Source organism: Pimephales promelas, chromosome 5 (assembly GCF_988280905.1).
Source record: "Pimephales promelas chromosome 5, fPimPro1.hap1.1, whole genome shotgun sequence".
NCBI lineage: Eukaryota > Metazoa > Chordata > Actinopteri > Cypriniformes > Leuciscidae > Pimephales > Pimephales promelas.
In genome coordinates this window covers 40,605,444-40,625,918 of record NC_142773.1, presented here as the reverse complement: position 1 = coordinate 40,625,918, position 20,475 = coordinate 40,605,444, and the positions used below count along the sequence as shown (strand labels likewise).

At 37.1% G+C, this 20,475-nt stretch overlaps 2 protein-coding genes across 11 annotated transcripts in view; both read left to right on the top strand.

Annotated features, from left to right (window-relative positions):
• Positions 1–10,636, top strand: part of hsd11b1lb (hydroxysteroid (11-beta) dehydrogenase 1-like b) — a 178,975-nt gene extending 168,339 nt beyond the window's left edge. The window contains exons 1-7 of one of the 2 annotated variants that reach the window (XM_039689944.2): positions 3,254–3,468; positions 5,009–5,139; positions 5,342–5,453; positions 6,644–6,735; positions 6,816–6,909; positions 7,760–7,925; positions 10,270–10,636. In XM_039689944.2, the coding sequence (XP_039545878.2) occupies positions 3,396–3,468; positions 5,009–5,139; positions 5,342–5,453; positions 6,644–6,735; positions 6,816–6,909; positions 7,760–7,925; positions 10,270–10,456 (855 nt within the window). In that variant the 5' untranslated portion in view covers positions 3,254–3,395 and the 3' untranslated portion in view covers positions 10,457–10,636. Of the gene's footprint in view, positions 1–3,253; positions 3,469–5,008; positions 5,140–5,341; positions 5,454–6,643; positions 6,736–6,815; positions 6,910–7,759; positions 7,926–10,269 lie in introns of those variants that run through there. The other variant, XM_089131535.1, reaches the window with a different exon arrangement.
• A 102-nt stretch (positions 10,637–10,738) lies between these two features.
• LOC148981511 (uncharacterized) lies at positions 10,739–19,106 on the top strand. 9 transcript variants are annotated; one of them, XM_089131536.1, is made up of 10 exons: positions 10,739–11,024; positions 14,478–14,668; positions 14,779–14,834; positions 14,958–15,345; positions 15,467–15,508; positions 15,588–15,665; positions 17,122–17,215; positions 17,875–17,976; positions 18,158–18,402; positions 18,494–19,106. In XM_089131536.1, exons 1-4 carry the CDS (start codon positions 10,931–10,933, stop codon positions 15,262–15,264), a joined length of 648 nt encoding a protein of 215 aa, XP_088987662.1. In that variant the 5' UTR covers positions 10,739–10,930; the 3' UTR covers positions 15,265–15,345; positions 15,467–15,508; positions 15,588–15,665; positions 17,122–17,215; positions 17,875–17,976; positions 18,158–18,402; positions 18,494–19,106. The 9 variants fall into 9 exon arrangements, with proteins under 9 accessions (XP_088987662.1, XP_088987664.1, XP_088987669.1 ...); XM_089131538.1 differs by having other exon boundaries at positions 14,779–15,345; positions 18,210–18,402; XM_089131543.1 differs by lacking the exons at positions 14,779–14,834; positions 14,958–15,345 and adding an exon at positions 12,772–12,876 and having other exon boundaries at positions 15,594–15,665.
• The last annotated feature ends 1,369 nt before the right edge of the window (positions 19,107–20,475 follow it).

Sequence of the window (20,475 nt, the reverse complement as noted above, 5' to 3'; positions counted from 1 at the left end):
TTTTGTCCTGTGTGAAATCATCCGTTTCGTTACACATTTGTTTTTGTTGACTGTAGAGCACTTGTTTCTTACACCAAGCCACGTACTACAGCTGTGATTTTGAATGTCAAGCATAGCAAAAATTAAACCAGTCTCCTTTTTGTTTGATTGTATGAAGATGACGAATTCGATTAGATGTGACGGTGCACAGTAGTAATTGATTAACAATCAGTTATTGCAAAAACAAGATTTTGTTACGTAGCCGACGTCTAAAAAGCCTTGGTTTAGTAAAACACGGATCAAATCAAATCCAGCAGGCTGGATAGAGCTGTTAGACCTCTACAGACATCTTTGCCTCTACTGTGAATTAAAGGCAGGTTATTGCGTTATCGTCCCAGCTGATTTGAGCAAAGCTTCATGAAAAAGACAGTTTTGTTCTTTTACTTGACTTGGGAGATGTTCCCCCATGTGTGCACGGCGAGCTTTTATCATCACAGCACTTTTAAAGTGATAAAACAGCAACTTTAATTGTCTTTTGTGGCGGTTTTTTGCTATTCTTGCTTTTGGCATCGCGTCACGTTTTATTGTAAATGCAGCACTTGAGCAAGTTCGTGTAGATGATTTGGCCTTTTTGCTTGTAGTTTTTGCACTTTATTCTTACACTGTCTCGCAGGAACTCAAAGATTACTAAATGAGTAAATTATACATGGAGTGTCTTAGTGATTGGCATCACCAAAATGAAATCAAAACTAAATTTCTTGAAATTGAAATTGCGTTTGTTGGTTTTTAATATGACAGATCATTTTTATGATTAAATCTAACACTATTAATTTTTTTTTCTGGAAATTAATTTAATCACATTTTTCCAATTTAACCACTTCTTCCAAAAGACCTGTACATAAATGAATTTGGTTATGTAAATGTAATGTAAACAAATGTTGTTCAGCGCTTCTCTCTGATTGAGTGTTTGCTGATCTTAAAGGGATAGTTCACTTTGAAATTAATTTTTGGTATGTTTTAGCTTACCTCGAGGGCATCCAAGATGTAGGCGTCTTTGTTTCCGCAGTATTTTCAATTTTGATATTTTTAGGTCAAACCGTTCTTGTCTGTCAGTCATATAATGGAGGTCTATGGTCACCACCTCAAAGAGCATGCACAGAGAAGTCCAAATTAAACATGATTTAATGACTCGTAAATGTCAAAGACACAAAACGAGACGTTTGTGACGGAAAAAGATCGTTTTTACCTCTTGTTGCTACAGCCTACAAAGCGCCTGCGCCCTCAGATCACATGGATGTGGCTGTGGTTAAAAGAGGTAAAACGATATAAATACTGTTCGTTTTCTCACACAAACCGCTTATTTCGTGTCTTAGGCCGTCAATGTGTACTTATATTTACAAGTCATTAACTCATGTTTAATTTGGACTTCTCTGTGCATGCTCTTTGAGGTGGTGACCATAGACCTCCACTATATGACTGACAAACAAGAACGGTTTGACCTAAAAATATCAAAATTGAAAATACTGCGGAAACAAAGACAACTACATCTTGGATGCCCTTGAGGTAAGATAAAACATACCAAACATTAATTTCAAAGTGAACTATCCCTTTAACTAATTTTCCTGCTGTGGTTTGCATGTGGTTATCATCATCTCTCAGACAGACCGACGGTTTTTGAATTTTTCAGTACATTAGCGCTTCGCTCACATTCATCAGTCATTTGTGTAGTTTTCTTCTTGTTAGATATTCAGTATGTCATTATCAAAAACACACAGCATGTTTAATTTTTTTTTTTTTTTTTTTTTTGAGAAGATAAATTGTTTGTTTGTCCTGACGCCAGTAAATCTTTTGGGCATCCCAATTTTGGATTACGGGAAAGTATTGTTCAGTGAAATGCACATTTCTCTAAATGACTTGTTGAACTTTCAGCTGTGGATATGGATTGAGTTTCCGGTCTGTTTGCCATGACATCAGGTGGAATATTTTCTGTATATTCTCCATTGTGCTTTAAAAACACTTGTACTATATTTCTGCTTTCCCTGTGTAGACAAATCTTGATGATTTCAAGCAAGGTTTCACGAGCCTCAAGCGGCTTCTGCAGTTTTTCTTTCTCCTAACTGAAGGAGTGATTCTCTTTCTGGCTTCTTTGTAAATGTGATTTATTGTGTGGTCTGCGAGCTTCTGCCGGTTCTTCTATTTAATCTGTTTAATCTTTTGCTGCTTTTTTACCAAAGTTACGTTTCAGTAGGTGACATTGACAACGAGTGTCAAACTATTCATCCTGTCTGTTTGTTTGATGTTATCGTAAATAATAAAAGAGATATTTTTTGCACTGAAAATTGTTGGTGTTTTGCTGTTTATTGACTAAACGCTCACACCGTTTAACTCTTTCCCCACCATAGTCAACAGTCCATTCATTTCTTTCATAGAGAAATTGATTTTGAATGATGACAGAAATACTGTTATCTACGAGGTTGTTAATGGATGGAACTTGACAGTGGTTTAACAGTGGAATTCCTGGTGAAAAACTACATTACCCATGATGCTGTACAGAAAATTCCACCAATCAGAGAGTCCAAAAAGCAACGTACCAAAATGTAATAGCTTTTTAGCTCCACCTACTCCCATGAAGCACTGCTAGTGATTGATGGAGAAAAATCCTGGAATGTTTTCATCAAAAACCTTAATTTCTTTTCGACTGAAGAAAGAAAGACATGGACATCTTTGATGACATGGGGGTGAGTAAATTATCAGCAAAAGTTTTTTTTTTTTTTTAAAGTGAACTACTCCTTTTAGTAGTGCATTTTTATTTGTATATTTAAACATTTATTGAAAACATCAATCTCATAACATTTATTGCAGTTGTAATTTTGCAGTGCAAATTATTTAATTTGAGGGCTAACAGACCGAGACTAGTGTCTTATTTTTAACTGAATTTATTTATCAAATGTAAGAATTTGACACGAAAGATGATGGTAATTCAAGTTCTCGTTATAAAAATAAACAACATGTAGGCCTATATGAAGTAAATATCACAAATATGAAGATTTAAGTATGTAAAATCTGAAAATATTGCTTCAGAATAAATAATTTTGCTACACCAACAAAAAAAATCCTGCTCCCGTACATGGTACAGTACAATTTGCTTGGAGTTTTTATTAACTAATATTTCTTTAAGTTTTTAAGTTTTAATATTTAAGTTTTATTCGATTAACGAAATGTTTTAATAGTTTCAGTAAACGATAATGTGTTTGTAAATGTAAACAACACATGACCTTCGGCCTCCTGAACTGTCGGGCATGTTTAATGGGTGATCAGTCACGGTTTACGGCTCTTCTTCTGTGTAAAACACACACTTCTCAATACACTCACACAGGATTCAGACGACAGGCTTCTGATCGAGGACACCAGTGAACATGAAGGTGTATGTGAGCTTATTTGTGCTGATCGCTGCCCTCATGTACATGTGGAGAGATACGTTTGATCCAGGTCAGGACAACAGATTTACAATAATATATACTCAGTTTTATTATTGCATCCCTTCAGATATTTGAGTTATTTTATAATATACCTATAATATAAAACATAACTCGTCTCATATAGTCGCCTACTTTGAGAAATCCCGAAAGTGATGGGGAGTTTACAAATATAACATGAAGAAAGCATTGCATTTTCCAAAGCCATTCGTATATTTTGCACAGATTTTGTTACCAATCTTAAACTCAAAATGTTTTTCACTAAAACATTAACCAGCTAAATTATTATATTGGCATCCAATCGTGAAAACTTAGTCATTTATTATGGTTATGTAACTCCCATAACCTTGGTGAAAAAAATAGTATGATCTAGAGATTATAACTTTTGTAGTTATACTAAATCATTTGAAAAACACAGAATTGAAGCTGTCTTTTTGTAATATATTAGAAGGACATTCGTTTTTACCCTGTAAAGCCTGACATGTATAATAATATTCAGAAAAATCTTTATATTTTTAAGTGGTAGTCTTTTGGACCTTCTGACAAAATATATATAGGAAATGTATAAATATTGAACGTGTTTTTGTTGAGTATTATATTTGATACATCAAGCTTTTATGGCTCATTATATATTGATAATATGGAGAAAACCCAAATTGAGCAAATTTTTGTAATTTAGTGCGTTTCATGATATTTATATTGGCAAACCGTGAGATCAAATTCTGATAGCTTGTAATGTATATCAGACTACTGACATAAAATACATTTAAATGTCGCTCATCACTATATCTCCCTATATTATGTCTTAGTAAGATGATATTTAAATGCTTATGATCAAAGATCATGCAATTAAATATAATATGAGATGGAGCATATTTGATACTCAGATTTTAACATGATTTTTCTAAAATCTTGATAATCAAATTAAGTTGCTTCTGTCTAGTAAGTGTTCATCTCGAAATATGACTAACATCATAATAGGCACTTTATAAAAATCAATGCAGATTTAACAACAGAAAGACATGAGCTGAAGGTGGACGCTTTTACAATCATACTAAAAGGCTTTTATTTGCTTTTGGTAGATTACACTACTGTACATGTGTGCAACAGGGTTTCAGCATTTTGATCATGTTGATGATTTAGAGGCCTTAGAAATGCATCAAATATGATACACAGGCTTTGCTTCTAACTTTATGTTTTAACCTTCTTGGGAGTTCAAGGCTTAAAGGGTTAGTTCACCCAAAAATGAAAATGATGTCAATGATGTCCCAAGCCCGTCAGACCTCCGTTCATCTTCGGGACACATATTTTAGATTTAGTCCGAGAGCTTTCTGTCCCTCCATTGGAAATATATGTATTGTACGGTATACTGTCCTTGTCCAGAAAGGTAATAAACACATGAAGATGAACGGAGGTCTTACAGGCTTGCAACGAGTCATTAATGACATCATTTTCATTTTTGGGTGAACTAACCCTTTAATAAATCTTCTGATCAAGATGAAGCGGTGGGTTTGGTTAGAGTTACACTGAGTGCAGTGTGTTGTTGAGCGCAGATTCGGTTCGCGGGGCCCGAGTGTTGATCACAGGGGCCAGTTCAGGGATCGGGGAGCAGATGGCCTACCATTACGCTAAGTTTGGGGCTCAGATCATCATCACTGCGAGACGATCAGAGGCTTTAAAAAAGGTCAGTTTGTTTTTCAGAAACACTTTAAGAATACTTTTTCAATTCATTATGGACTTTAATCACTAGATGCCCATATTTTTTATTTGTTGAAAGCAATGCAGAGGTTGTAAGGCTGTGAAGTTTTAGACTTAGCAATAAATTACATTTTGTATGAATGAACAAATGAAAGCGTTCTGCTAAGATCTGTCCTGTGGATGTTCAGGTGGCGCAGAAGTGTGTGAAACTGGGCGCACAGAAGATGATGTATATGACCGGAGACATGTCGGACCCCGCGGACCCCGAGAGAGTCGTCAAATACGCTGTGGAAAAACTGGGTGAGAAATGATGCAATATGTACACTACCAATAATTATGATTTTTTTATGACGCCAAGGCTGCATTTTTTTGTTAAAGGAGTAGTTCACTTTTTAAAACTTTACTTTTTTTTGCTGATAATTACCAATTTCATCCAAGATGTCCATGTCTTTCTTTCTTCAGTCACAAAGAAAAGGTTTTTGATGAAAACATTCCAGGATTTTCTCCATATAATGGACTTCAATGGGGTCCAAACGGTTCAAGGTCCAAATGAGAGTTTCAGTGAAGCTTCAAAGGGCTTTAAACGACACCAGACGATGAATCGCTCATTTTAAAAATAAATAAAAAAGTTTAAGTTTTATTAGCACAAATGCTCACCTTGCTCTGTTCTGTGATGCACGTTCGTGACTTTCCTGTCCGAACTCGTTCATCAAAACGAACGAATCTTTTTTCGAGTCGATTTCGTTCATTGAATGAACCAAATCACTCGAAAAAAAGATTTGTTCGTTTTGATGGTTTCACTACATAAGACCCTTATTCATCGTCTGGAATCGTTTAAAGCCCTTTGAACAGTTTGCAGTTTGCATTGAAACTCTCATTTGGACCTTGAACCGTTTGGACCCCATTGAAGTCCATTATATGGAGAAAAATCCTGGAATGTTTTAATCAAAAACCTTAATTTCTTTTCGACTGAACAAAGAATGACATAAACATCTTGAATGACATGGGGGTGAGTAAATTATCAGCAAAAGTTTTTTTTAATAAAATTAGGAATGCACAATATATCGGCCGATCATTATTAATATTAACGTGGTTATCAGTCCAATAAGAATATTTGGCAGATATTTTAAAGCCAATAAATAATGGATTATTTCCTTCAGCTGAGACACTTCAGATGCGCACAATTTAAAATAACTGTTCTCGAATTGAATATACAGTAAACAATAAAATTGACATCATCATATTAGAGTGATTTCTGAAGGATCATGTGACTCTGAAAACTAGAGTAATGATGCTGAAAATCACAGGAATAAATTACATTTTAAAAATATATTAAAATAAAAAACAGTTATTTCAAATGCTAATAATATTTCACAATATTACCATTTTTTACTGTATTTTTCAGCAAATATATGCAGCCTTAGTGAGCATAAAACACTTTTCTTTCAAAAATAACGATTGACTGCATGTCGTGTGTGTCTGTCCCGCAGGTGGACTGGACTTTCTAGTGTTGAATCATGTTGGAGACACTAACGTAGAGTTCTGGAACAGAGACGCAGACCACGTCAGGTCACTCATGCAGGTCGAACACCGAGAGAATGGCTTTTGTTGCAATGTGTGTGTTTCTGCGTTCTCTGTTCACACTGATCTGACTCGCTGCAGGTGAATTTTGTGAGTTACACACAGATGACAGCAGCAGCTCTTCCTGCGCTGGAGACATCCGCTGGATCCATCATAGTAGTTTCCTCAATGGCAGGTGAGTCTAACTTTGTTGGTGCAAGTTTAGTTAATATTAATCTAGTTACAGTTTTTACTAACTGCTTAGTTTTCAAAACTAAGTCTTCTTTTACACACAATTCTCAAAACTGCACACACAAAATGCAAAATGCAACACTGCATTCAAAATGCCAGAATGAAGCATTTGCATCAAATGGCAAACACTTCTTTCATAATAATATTTTTTTTGGGATATACCATGTAAACACTGCTGTTCTAAATCTAAAGCTCTTTGGTCTTTCATAGGCTTATATCTACATTTCAATTATGTTCTACATTGAAAGTAATCTGCTGAGAGGTAACAAGTACAAGTACACCGGAAACACTATAATTTGGGATGAGACAGCCTTTACAATTCGGATTGTATTGTCCGAAATACATGGTATCTCCCCCGTCTAAACCCCAACAAATGAGAAAAAAATGACAGACAAAAGAATTGAAACGGCAATTACTTTTTATCGGCAATTACTTCAACTCGTCTTAGTTAAGGGAATAACAGTTTACTATGAAAAAATGTGGCATCCCTTTAAATGTCACCTTATAGTAACTTCATGTTGTATAAAATCAATATGACATTTGCAAACGTGTTGAACTTTAGCTTGTGTGGTATTGCTTAACCATCCTTTATATTAAAAATAAGACTCGCACAGAGACAAAAATGTCCCATATTTTGAATTTTTGGGCATTTTTATAAATTTTAAAGTAAAACTGTTGAAACACAGCAAAGGCTGCTACTGGATTTGGTACACAATCATTAATTTTCTCTGTGTAAAGTGTTTGTTGCAGTTATAAAGGACTAAAGGTCCACGCTGTTGTCCTCTCTGATTCAGGTAAGTTGGCGAGTCCGTTCGTGGCTCCGTACACCTCCACTAAGTTTGCGATGAACGGATTCTTCGGGGCGATGCAGAGTGAACTGGCAATGCAGAAGAGCAACGTGTCAGTGTCCATCATGATCCTCGGACTGATCGACACAGAGTCGGCCATGAGGAAGATCAGGTTAGTTTCACTACAGACACAACTGATGACTGACTAAATCTAGCTCTTCTGATACTGCAAACTTTAAGAAAACGACTCTTTGATTGATTATCACCTTCATCAAGTAATTTAGAATTGGTTTGGATCTTGCAACCATTTTCTTGATTCAACTTTCTATCATATAGCAAACAGTTTAATGTTTAATACATTCTTCTTAAATGTTACATCAGGTCAATGGCAATTTTCACGAGAGTTTTTATTTTAATAATCATTATGTACTTTTTTATGGGATATCTTTTCTTTAAAATGGTAAGAATGATTTATTTATATGCAAAATATTTTATTTCTATTATATATTTACAATGATTAATATATTAAACATTTCAGCTCAATTGATCACAATAAGACTAAGAAAAAATGTGCAGTTTGTGTGTGTTTAAAATGACTAGTTCAAGTTTTTTTAGTAACACTTTGCAAAAAGGTTTCATTAGTTAACAATAGTTAAATGCATTACTTAACATAAACTATGGAAAATACTTGAAAAACATTTATTTTTCTTGATGTTAATTTCAACATTTACCAATACATTCAAATCAAAAGTTACATTTGATAGATAAATGTTAGGTAATGCATCAGCTAATGTTAACTAAACAAACCTTATTGTAAAGTGTTACAGTTTTTATTTTTTTTTAAATGTTTGTTCTGTCGACATTGGTGAGGTCCAAAATGCAATCAATGTTTCCAATCTTTTCTGTGCATCACTCAAGATATTTCAGGAAGCCGGTTATGAATTCATTTGCAGTTTGTCCTCAGCACATTCATCTTGTTACTTTGGTGATCTATTCATGGATCATGAATAATCATTCTAGCAACTTCACACACTCTGACACAACCGAAGCACATTTTCAGCTGTCAATTTGCAAATGTTTAGTATGTGTCTAAAGGCCCCATTTCAGTGACTCAATTTTTATCATTTTGTTCTAACCACACATGAACATGATTTTTTTCAAAAATACAAAACTGAACATGCGTAACATTCTGCTCACTTCTTACTACTCATTACTCCAGTCTTCAGTGTCACATGATCCTCCAGAAATCATTCTGATATGATGATATGTGACTATAAATGTCTTTACTGTCATTTTTAATGCATCCATGCTGAATAAAAGTATTCATTTCTTTAAAAAATCCCGCAAACTTTTGCAATGGCAGTGTATACACACACACACACACAAACGCACACAGTAATTGTACAACATAGAATAGTAGCCAAAAGTGGAGTTCGGCCACTTTTGGAAAATTAGCATCTTCACCCTAAAAATAGTTTAGATTTTGTCAGCATATTGCATAGCTCGGGTTGACTGTTTTAGTTGTGATACCGCAATAAAACATCCCAAATTAATGCAGACGTCATTTTTGGCCTGGCTGTCTTACAAATTATGACCACATGGAAAACCAAGAGAGAACCAATGAAATAGTAATGACTGATTATGTTAAAGTGAATTTGTTTTTTTTTTTAATAGGCATAGTAAAATCAAACCTGTAGCTGTAGTTTGCATTTTTCCAAATAATTTAGTCAGATAAATGCCTTAACTAAGTTTAGTGTGTTCCTAATATTTTTATGGTTCACTTGTAGCGTCATAAAGACCCCCCCCCTCAAACATCACTTTTGCCCACTATTGTATTTGGCTGATGCTTTTAATCCATAGCTATGGAAGCTTGTTTCTGCCACTGAAAAAAAAAAAAATAATAATAATAATAATTGTGAATTTTTCTCTCACAATTGCGAGATATAAAGGCGTAATTCTGATAAATAGTCGCAATTGTGAGATATAAAATCGCAATTGTGAGAAATAAAGTCGCAATTGTGAGATATAAAGTCGTAATTGTGAGAAATAAAGTCGCAATTGCGAGAAATAAAGTTGCAATTATGAGATATAAAGTCGTAATTCTGATAAAGTTGCAATTCAGATAGTCACAATTGTGAGATATAAAGTCGCAATTCTGAGAAATAAAGTCACAATTGCGAGAAATAAAGTCGCAATTATGAGATATAAAGTCGTAATTCTGATAAAGTCGCAATTCTGATCGTCGCAATTATGAGATATAAAGTCACAATTCTGAGAAATAAAGTCGGAATTCTGAGAAATAAAGTCGCAATTGCGAGATATAAAGTTGCAATTCTGATAAATAAAGTAACAATTGCGAGATTTAAAGTCGCAATTCTGATAAATGAAGTCGCAATTGTGAGAAATAAAGTCGCAAATATTGAGATATAAAGTCGTAATTCTGATAAATTATGAAAATGATCTGGACGTGTTTTCATGAGAATCCCCATAACTGTTCTCTTTTGAATCTCTCTCAGAGGATTCAGCACGATGACAGCCTATCCAGCGAGTGAAGCGGCTCTGAGCATCATCAAAGCCGGGGCGTCCCGTCAGAAAGAGGCCTACTACCCCTGGTTCCACTATTTCACCTGCCTGATCAACAACGTCTTCCCCTTCCTAAAAGATCTTTTGCTGTCAGGCCTCAGCAAGGACAACAAGGACTAATACAGGTCCAGAATTCAGACATTAACGGGACCATCTGTCTGGATTGCCACCAGAAACTGAATTTGAACCATTTATATTTGAATTTGAATGGCTAAACTTGAATAATTGTATTGAAAAACTGAATTTAAATCACATAATTTGAAACTGTATCGTTTTATTAAAATTGAATTTATTCAAAAACTGAATCTGAATTGTATAATTTGAAATTGAATTTATTTGTTTGGAACTGAAGTCCAATAAAATGTGATCCTCACTGAAAATTAAACTCTCTCTATATCTTCACATTCAGTTCTCAAATTCAATTTCAAGTTACTCATAGACAGTAAAAGAAAGTTACTGAAACAGACATTCGGGTAGTTGGAGGATGAAGCGAGCGCAGATCGATAGATAGCGTTCATTGGCGCACAGCAGAGCCATGTGACTCCTCTTTGGCCAATCAGCACCAATGTTTTGGAGCACAGTATATTACCCGCCATGAAACAAACAAGAAGTGTTTGCCTGACTTCGCTTCACTTGCCGACTGGCCTGACCACTGACCAACACTATGGATTCGGCTGGGACAAATGCGGTAATGACATTTTTTACGATCTTTTGTTTAACTGTTGTTAATATTATAGCTAGTTTGTAGAAACGGGGGAAATTAAATCTTTCTCCCGACGTTGCTAACACAGTAGCTATAATCCCACGTTGTTATGGTAGCCGTAGCCTACTAGCTCTGGTAACAACATTTTTGCCCGGTGTTTATTATTTCTAAGCGTTTGCCTCTTCCTCCAGTGAAAATGTTGTTGCAAACGTAGCTGGTGTTAGCCGCCGCCAAGACTGGTCATGTCTTCAGTGTGATTTTTTTCCCCCCGATAACTTCTCCTCGTGGTTGTCATTAACGTTACTGCTTACAGAGAGAGAGAGAGAGTAGTAGTAGTAAGCGTGTAAGTTATGTGTCGCTGTGTTTTGCAGGTGCTAGCATAATGTCATAGACATATACACTAGACCTCACCTGGGGGTTCTAAGCATGCGTCAAAACCGCCGCCATCTTGGAACAGGGGTCTTGTCATAGATACAGTCGGCAACGCGTCATAGTTGGGGGGCGTGATCGGCGTGGGGGAAAGCAGCGCGACCATCCTATGTATTTGAATGACAAAAATGTCATATTGCGAGTCATTTATGCCTGCCGACCGGCAACGGTACATTGCAAAATTAACTGTAATAGGTTATGATTGCCCTTATTTAATTAAAAACCGGGTCAATGACCCAACCAAATGGCCGGAGGTGTCGTTTCCAGACTATTATATCTGGTTGAATCTTCAGGTAAGACATCGCGGAAGCTACTATACCGGTAACACAAGCCTGTAACTCAATCAACTTGCGTATAAGTTACTATAAGTCCATAAAACCATGTCACTTACCAATTGTACGTATGCTTCACTCCAAACTATTAATCCTTTTGTAAAACGGTGATCATTAGTAGTCGCTACGAAGTTGCAGAGGGACTTTGCTGACAGTTATCCGAATTCTCACAGACTGCAGTCTGATAACCTTCAGCTGATAACGCTAATAACATCCCTTATGAAAAACAACTAAAGGAATCTTGTAGTATTTTAGGACAAAATATTATAGTAACGTTAATCCTATAGGAATACTATAGTATTTTGGGACATAGCCTAGAAGTATAGGTATTAATGAACATCACAGAAGTATTATACACTACTATAGAATGCTAATAGCCATAGGATTACTATAGTTCTTTTTCGTAAGGGATGTAACGTCAGACAAATCTGGCCCACTGCCTAATACGAGTTAAACATCTACTACTATATCACACGGACCTCTACTCATAGTAATCTAATAAGATATGATTAATTTTGCCATTTTGTCCTCCTATCCGGTTCTGTATGTATGTAAGAAAGGCTGTAGAACTTCAATTTATAATTTGTTTGTTTATTGGTGGTACAGAAAACGACACCGCAACCCTTCGGCATGATTGTCCCATGTATTTCAATGAGCGCCAAGGCAATGTTTTCCCCCACGGGCTAAATTCACACCACGTGACGGGGCGTTCCCGGGGGCGTTCCCAGACCAACCGACTGTAGGTAACGCTGCCATCTCTGCCTTTACTTCGAATTCATTGATGGTGGCGGACTTTTGTGCAGCGTATGATGTTCACGGATGAAATCTGAACTAGGAAGAATGTTTAAAAAAAAAAAAAAAAAAAATTCTTTCTGGAATCAATGATAAATACATGTCTGACCGTTGGAACAAACCAAAAAAACAAGAAAAATCGCATTCATGATGATTTATGGTGATTTTATTTGCGTTAGACCTGTCTACTACATTGACGCTGATGCATTCAAGTGGAGGGGCTCCCCTGTTTCAAGATGGCGGCTCTATTGACGCATTCGTTCCAATGAACTGCCGTATCCAAGGTGAGGTCTAGTGTATATGTCTATGGCATAATGTAAGGCCATAAACTTCAGGGCAATTACTGTACACCATAGCAGCACTAGCCCTGTTCATTTGAGTTGAATACATAAGTTAGCTAATTCCGTTTGACTAGCACAAAAATAGCACCGTTTGACTTGCACAACAGCACACACACACACACAAAAAACACAAAAATAGCACATTTACACTTCGAAAGAAAGCTGGATGTTTAATTAATTAAATTCAATAGTGCATATGGTATTGTGGTCTATATAGTGCCTATTTTATTAATATTTTGTTTTATATTGATATAGCTGGCCATTTACTTGATTAACTTTTTTTTCAATATATTTTCTTTGGAATATGGAAAACATCCCACTTTGTAATTTTTGATTTGGTAATATTTAAGTTATTTATATTGTTTTATGGGTTATTAAGTTGATGTATTGAATAGCTTTTCCAACCTACTGCTGAATTTGTATACTTTTGACAGGGAGACAACTCAGAAGTAGTCAATTCAGCAAGACACCTCCTAAATTTGCTCACAAATGCAACACCTTCCTCTGGTCCTGTTGGGCCCAGTGCCCAACATCAAATAGGTGGTTTGCAGTCACGTGATTGTGTTGACGCGCGGAATGCAGATGGAGGGCAAGGAGTGATGAGCGCAATGGAGGAAAATCCGTACTGTACTACTTTAGACGCTATTACAAGAGAAATATATAAACAGAAAATCGAAACGTATGTTGGACGTGACCCGTTATGAAGAGGACCGATTTTCAACTGAATTGAGAGATTTGCCTACCATGGAGGCTGTAGATATCAGCAACTAACTCGTCTTACAGACATACTTTGACTTTACAAAGTTCGGAAACTGGTACGTTACACAAAAAGCCACATAAGTGTATTTAAACACCTGAATAATGTAATTATAAGCCACATAAATAATGTATTAACTCACATTTGAGGAAGTGATCACTGCACACACACACACAGGCATTTTCCCATTCGGCTCCTCCCGACCGCAGACGTAGGTTTGCAAGGCATTTTTCCCCAGTGTTTTTCTTTCAATTTCTTGTATTTTCCCACCTTATGAACAACAAATTTTGTCACACTATAAAAACTCCACGTGGTTTGATCGATTGAGCAAATATAAACGACGCAAAACGTAGGCATTTTGAGTGTGTTATAGTGCTTCCTAAATATAGAAATCACTTCCTGCCCTCCATCTGTGTTTCGCGCCATGGCAACGGAGTGGCGTGACGTCACGTGAAAACAAGCTATTGGCCCAGAGACTCCAAGGTGTTGTCTAGTTTCGCAACAAATAAGATAACACACACACACACACCCAGATTAACATGTATAAAATAATGTGATGCATCTCCTGAACACGGCATGTCATTCTAGCAGACAGGGAAGAAGGAGTCAGGAAAGAACTCCACACAGAAATGACAAGGTTCTTTATTTGGTTTCTTTGTCAGACTGACTCGTCCGTTACATTCATCAATTTAAATTCTCAAACTATAGCTAGTGAAATGTGTATTTGTATTGTGTAATGTCAAGTCAACAAATTGTCATCACAGATCTTTTCCTGCCTTTTTTGTAGCCAGGGGAAAGCGCCGGCGCGTTCAAGGGCCTTCCAACCACTCCACACCAGTCAAAGAGATAGAAGTTCCATATTATCTCTTACCCAAAATTGTTGAGCACACTCCCAAAGACAGTGAAGAAGTTTTCCATCTGCAAGCTGGTTTGGGACGCATGGCCACGCTGATACCAGAGAATTACACCCATGATGAGGTGAGGCAACTAATTTTTTTCTTTTTTTTGTCATTTGAATATAGTCCACTATCAAAACCAATGTTTGTTTGTCAATATGATGGTATGATTGATTTATATTACTCTTGAAGGTATGTTCAACCCTCAAAGATCTTTATCCAAAGCTGGAAAGTGTGTCTGGGAGCAGGTACATAGAACTTACCCTTAGCCAATCTAATCTTGGTATAAAATAATTTGAATCAATATCTTGAGTGATGAGTACTGTCACATTTCAATAGAGTTCAACTATTAAATAACTTTTCTTGTTAAGAGGGTGGGGTTCTAGAAAACTATATATGGTGTCTGCTGGGGACAGTGGAAATACTGGGCTAATGCTGAAGACTGCAAGTATAGGCGGAAAGGGTGTCCGGCTATATATTGCTCCGATACAGGGGGAACTACACACTCAACCACTGCCTCCTGACTCCAGGTCCTTCTCTAGTATGCCAAAGGCAATGTGCCACTCCTTTCACACCAGCTATCCATTGCAAATCCTAGCGCTGCATGTTGAAACATGCAAGCCCTCAGATACTTATCCACTGGAGGTGTGTATGGATAATGTTGGGAGACCATTATGAATACAATGTCTTAACATTACAGTTGAATTTTGTGATAACTTGTATAGTGGCCAGTTCCACCTGATGTGATGTGGATTTAAGGTATGAGGCTGTGTCAATTAATGAACAGTTTATGCAAAAACATCTGTTGAATGATGAGTAACAACACATATATGCAATGATGTCACAATTTCTTTTTCAATTTTGTTATTCCTCCTGACAGCCTACGGAGGAAGATGTGTTTTTCGTGTCCACAAAGACAGAGGTATGTTGTGATGTGGAGTGTTTATTTTTGAGGTATGATTGTCTCCACCTTTTAATGTTAAACATTTAAGTGATTCCAGTTGCAGATGCAGACCAATCTGTGGCCGTAATTTTCCTCCCGATGACCTGGAGGAACATGCAAGCGAGTGTGGAGAGAGGTAACAGAATCTTAGCACAATTTAGTCAATATAAAAATGTCAAGATTTTGTAGCATTTTAGTGAGATTTGTGATATCCCTCCAAGCATCTGTCTTCCCACCAATGGATTAAAGGGGTCATGAACTGGCTTTTTAAATTTTATTATATTGTTGTCTGAGGTGAAATTATGACGTTCGCTTGGTTTTTGCATTCAAAAACGTCAAAACGAATAAGTAATAAGCTATTTTCTACCCTAGTTTTCAGCCCAGCTCAGAAACACTCGATTTTTTCGCGCTCGCACTAAAGACCTGGAAGTAATCGCCCACTGCTGTGAGTGGATAACCGTTTTGCATTAAAATGAGTTTGTATGTGGGGAAAACTGTTTTGAAAACTCCAATGTTGTAAAATGGCAACCGGAATAATTCGCCCATACATGTTCGACCCAGAGTCCGTGTGTTGCACAATTCCTGTCAGATCCAATATAGACGGCACAGCACCAATCGGTCTGCAAATCCAGTCTTGTTTACAAAACAATCCTCAGTGAAATGAAGCAAACAGACGGTTTTACCTCATCAGCTGCAACGTCATGAAAAAAAAGTTTATCCATGCAGTCCTGTTTCCATTCTGATAGAGGGCCATGGGACTGAGAAAATGGAGGCTCTAGACCCTTCCAGAGCTGAGATATGGACATCCCACTTAGCATGTACGCCATTATAAAAATAGTGGGATAAATGCTACGTGGGATCTCAATATCTCAGCTCTGGAAGGGTCTAGAGCCTCCATTTTTGCACTCAGGTCTAAGTCCCATGGCCCTCTATCAGTATCCAGAGTTTTGAGAGGATTGGAGAAACTTCATTTTTCGCCTGAAAAAAAAAACGAAAGGGGTACCACTGTCGTTTTTTTTTCGGGTCGAAATTTTGAGTTTCGATATCTCAGCTCTGGAAGGGTCTAGAGCCTCCATTTTTGCACTCAGGTCTAAGTCCCATGGCTCTCTATCAGAATCCAGAGTTTCAAGAAGATTGGAGAAAATTATTTTTTCGCACGAAATTTTGACCGTAAAAGGCATCTATGTTATTTAGCTATGCGTGTAATGCGCAAATCGGTGGGCGGGGCTAAACCGGCCGTCTTGAAGTAGGTGTTGATCTTCTTCTGCGGGGTTTTATCCTGTTCGTCGTCATAGTTCCCCACTTTGAAAAACGAGTCGTTTGCTGAGCCTGGTGTCAATAAAAGCTTTTGTTGGACTAACAAGGACTTTTTCAGTTCACAGGATATTCTTATAATATGATGACCTCTTAGATGTCAAAAGGTCAAGAAAAATTTGTTTTTTCAGTTCTTCACCCCTTTAATGCACTGTATCAAAGTACATACTCATGAAAATATTGCTGGTATAATCCATATTTTTTTGTTCAAATCCATGTTATGACAACCATCCCATAACTATTATTAGTATTACTCATGTCTGTTCTCCACCCTTTAGATCGTGTACCTCTCAATGCAGGGTCCAACAACACAGCGAGTACTGCGCTTCAGTTTTTTCTGGATGGAGTGAGAAGATTTGGATTGCCTAATAAGTGAGTAATGCTGTTTATTTGTTTATTTAAAAGGATCCCCATTAGCTGACGCCTAGACGACAGCTAGTCTTCCTGGGGTCCAAACAATATATCAAAAGGCAATAATTACAATCACAATTACTCACAAATATTTAATATATAAAATACACGTATAAAAAGAAAAAGAAAAAGTAACAATACAAGAAGTACTAATTGAGGTAAAAAATAATAAAGAACAACATAACACATAATACAACCTCACTCAACCAATCCTAACAATATTATAATTGTGAAAACAAATACAGTCTAAGTCTTTTTTTAAAAACCAGTTTTTTCCTTGATTTCACGAACACTGAAAACACAGTCCTCTTCATATGGTCAGATTTAGGTAGGGGTAAAGAAATCTGTCGGCTATTTACCCCTCTTGTGTAATGTGAACGTATATCAGAACAATAAATTATTTTATCATAAAGAAATTTTAACAGTAATGCTGTTCTTGTAGTATAGTTTAAGCAATATTAATGATTTGTCAGCTGTTTGTGAAACATGAACTTATCAGGATTTATTCAGTGCTGCATTTAGTTTTCATGAACCTGTGTGAGGAACTGATCCAGTATTTTTAGTAAAGTTTTGTTGATTCAGCTGGATGGATACTAATTTCACAATCTGATGAGTTGCAGAGTAAGAGGTGACCAGGGTGTTGAAAATGTCAGCATTGCCCAGATGATGTTCACTATTAGAGGCACAGGACATGGAAGCTTTACAAGTGTGCACAACCAGAGGTGAATTATTCCTTTTGAAATGATTATCAGATGACCCCCAAGATCAAGTAGGTACATGACATGTCTTGTTGTCGTTGGTGTGCTCTTCAGTGTGATATTTACTCCAGTTGAATTGCTGTTTGGCTATTCTTGTACATTGTTTGATTGACCCATGGGGAACTTTTCTATTTACGAATTGTAGAATCGAACGTCTGGAAAGAAGTTACTTATGTTTACTATGACGTATTACACAGCCTGGAGGAAGATGGATCCCTTGACATCTCGGATAATCTCCATCTCTTCTGTGCTCAGTACACCTTCCTCCCAAGGCTTTCTGCTGGATGGAACGCTCATCCTATCAGGACAGAGGGCTTCCTTACCCCAAACCAGCTGTGGGAGCTCGGGATGCTGCAGCACCCCATCCGCGAGCCAGAGGAAGATGTGGCAGTTGAGTGATAATGCTAATAACATTGTTGTCCGCCTTTAAATGATTTTTTTCAATCTATATACTGATAATACTATCTTCTGATGGTTTTAGGGAATTCAAATTGAGGATATTGATTGGGAGAGCTCAGGGCTCTCTCATAACTCTGCCAACACGGGCGTTACAGTGCCAGACATGGAATGTCCATTGAAGACAGAGGACATTGAAACTCTACGCCTTGCCATTGATCCCCTTTCTCGTTTAAATAATTTTGGAAGAGACATTTATTTGTCCACACTCACACATGCATTGTACCTACTTCACCATCATTGACAGTCATGTCTGTGCCAATCAGAGGACTAAAAGGCTTTTAATAATTCATGATTGTATCCAGGCACCTTATAGTCCACCTTCCATTCAATTCAGTGAAGTGATTGAAACCAAAGTAATGCCACAATGCTGTATTTTGCTTCCAAAGATTTTGTATTTATTGGACTTCTGTCAATCTGACACAACCACATGGAAGCAGGAAAGAACGCAGTGAAAGAGTGAATCTTTCTGACAAACATTGTAATGGTGCAATACCCATATGGAAATGCTTTTTGAAGTATAATTTGGGTTGGGGTAAACAGATACAAACTGGACTCAACAAAAAAATGAAATAATGGATAAAATACTTGTGCAAATCTTTTATTATTTGTTTGAATGTATATGCATTGTACTTGAACTATGAAAACCATGAGTCTGAATGTATATGAATTGTACTTGAAAAACCATGAAAGAAAAACATTCAATAATCTAATTAACACTGAATATTTGAAACTGCAACATTTCACTTAAACGTGATGAAATGCCTGCCCTAGATGGAAGGCCTCCATCATCAAATGTTTGAACTCAGTAAAAGTTTGCATATGCTTAACAGGTAGGCAGATTGTATTATAACAATTGTATTGTATTTTACTGCACTCAGGGGGGGGCCCCTGAGTCTGTGGCACCAAGCACCATCCCATAATTCTACAGTCCACAAACCCACTATTTTTATAATGGCATAAATGCTATGTGGGATGTCCAAATCTCAGCTCTGGGAGGGTTAGAGCCTCCATTTTTGCACTCAGGTCTAAGGCTCATGGCCCTCAAACACGCCTTCCTGTGAGTTTCTAGTGTTTCTGAAGACTTTGATTAGCTTGCTCAGGTGTGTTTGATCAGGGTTGGAGCTAAACTCTGCAGGGACAGTGGCTCCAGGACCGAGATTGGTGAACCATGCTCTAGACCCTTCCAGAGCTGAGATATGGACATCCCACTTAGCATGTAGGCCATTATAAAAAAAAGTGGGATAAATGCTACGTGGGATCTCAGCTCTGGAAGGGTCTAGAGACTCCATTTTTGCACTCAGGTTTAAGTCTCATGGCCCTCTATCATAATCCAGAGTTTTGAGAGGATTGGAGAAACTTAATTTTTCGCCCGAAAAAAACCCCGAAAGGGGTACCACTGTCATTTTTTTTTTCGGGTCAAAATTTTGAGTTTCGATATCTCAGCTCTGGAAGGGTCTAGAGCCTCCATTTTTGCACTCAGGTTTACGTCTCATGGCCCTCTATCATAATCCAGAGTTTCAAGAAGATTGGGGATACTTAATTTTTCACCCCCAAAAAAAAAACGTAAGGGGTAACACTGTCGTTTTTTTTTCTGGTCGAAATTTTGAGTTTCCATATCTCAGCTCTGGAAGGGTCTAGAGCCTCCATTTTTGCACTCAGGTTTAAGTCTCATGGCCCTCTATCATAATCCAGAGTTTCAAGAAGATTGGGGATACTTAATTTTTCACCCCAAAAAAAAAAAACGTAAGGGGTAACACTGTCGTTTTTTTTTCTGGTCGAAATTTTGAGTTTCCATATCTCAGCTCTGGAAGGGTCTAGAGCCTCCATTTTTGCACTCAGGTCTAAGTCTCATGGCCCTCTGTCATAATCCAGAGTTTCAAGACGATTGGGGATACTTAATTTTTAGCCCCCCCAAAAAAACCGTAAGGGGTAACACTGTCGTTTTTTTTTTCTGGTCGAAATTTTGAGTTTCCATATCTCAGCTCTGGAAGGGTCTAGAGCCTC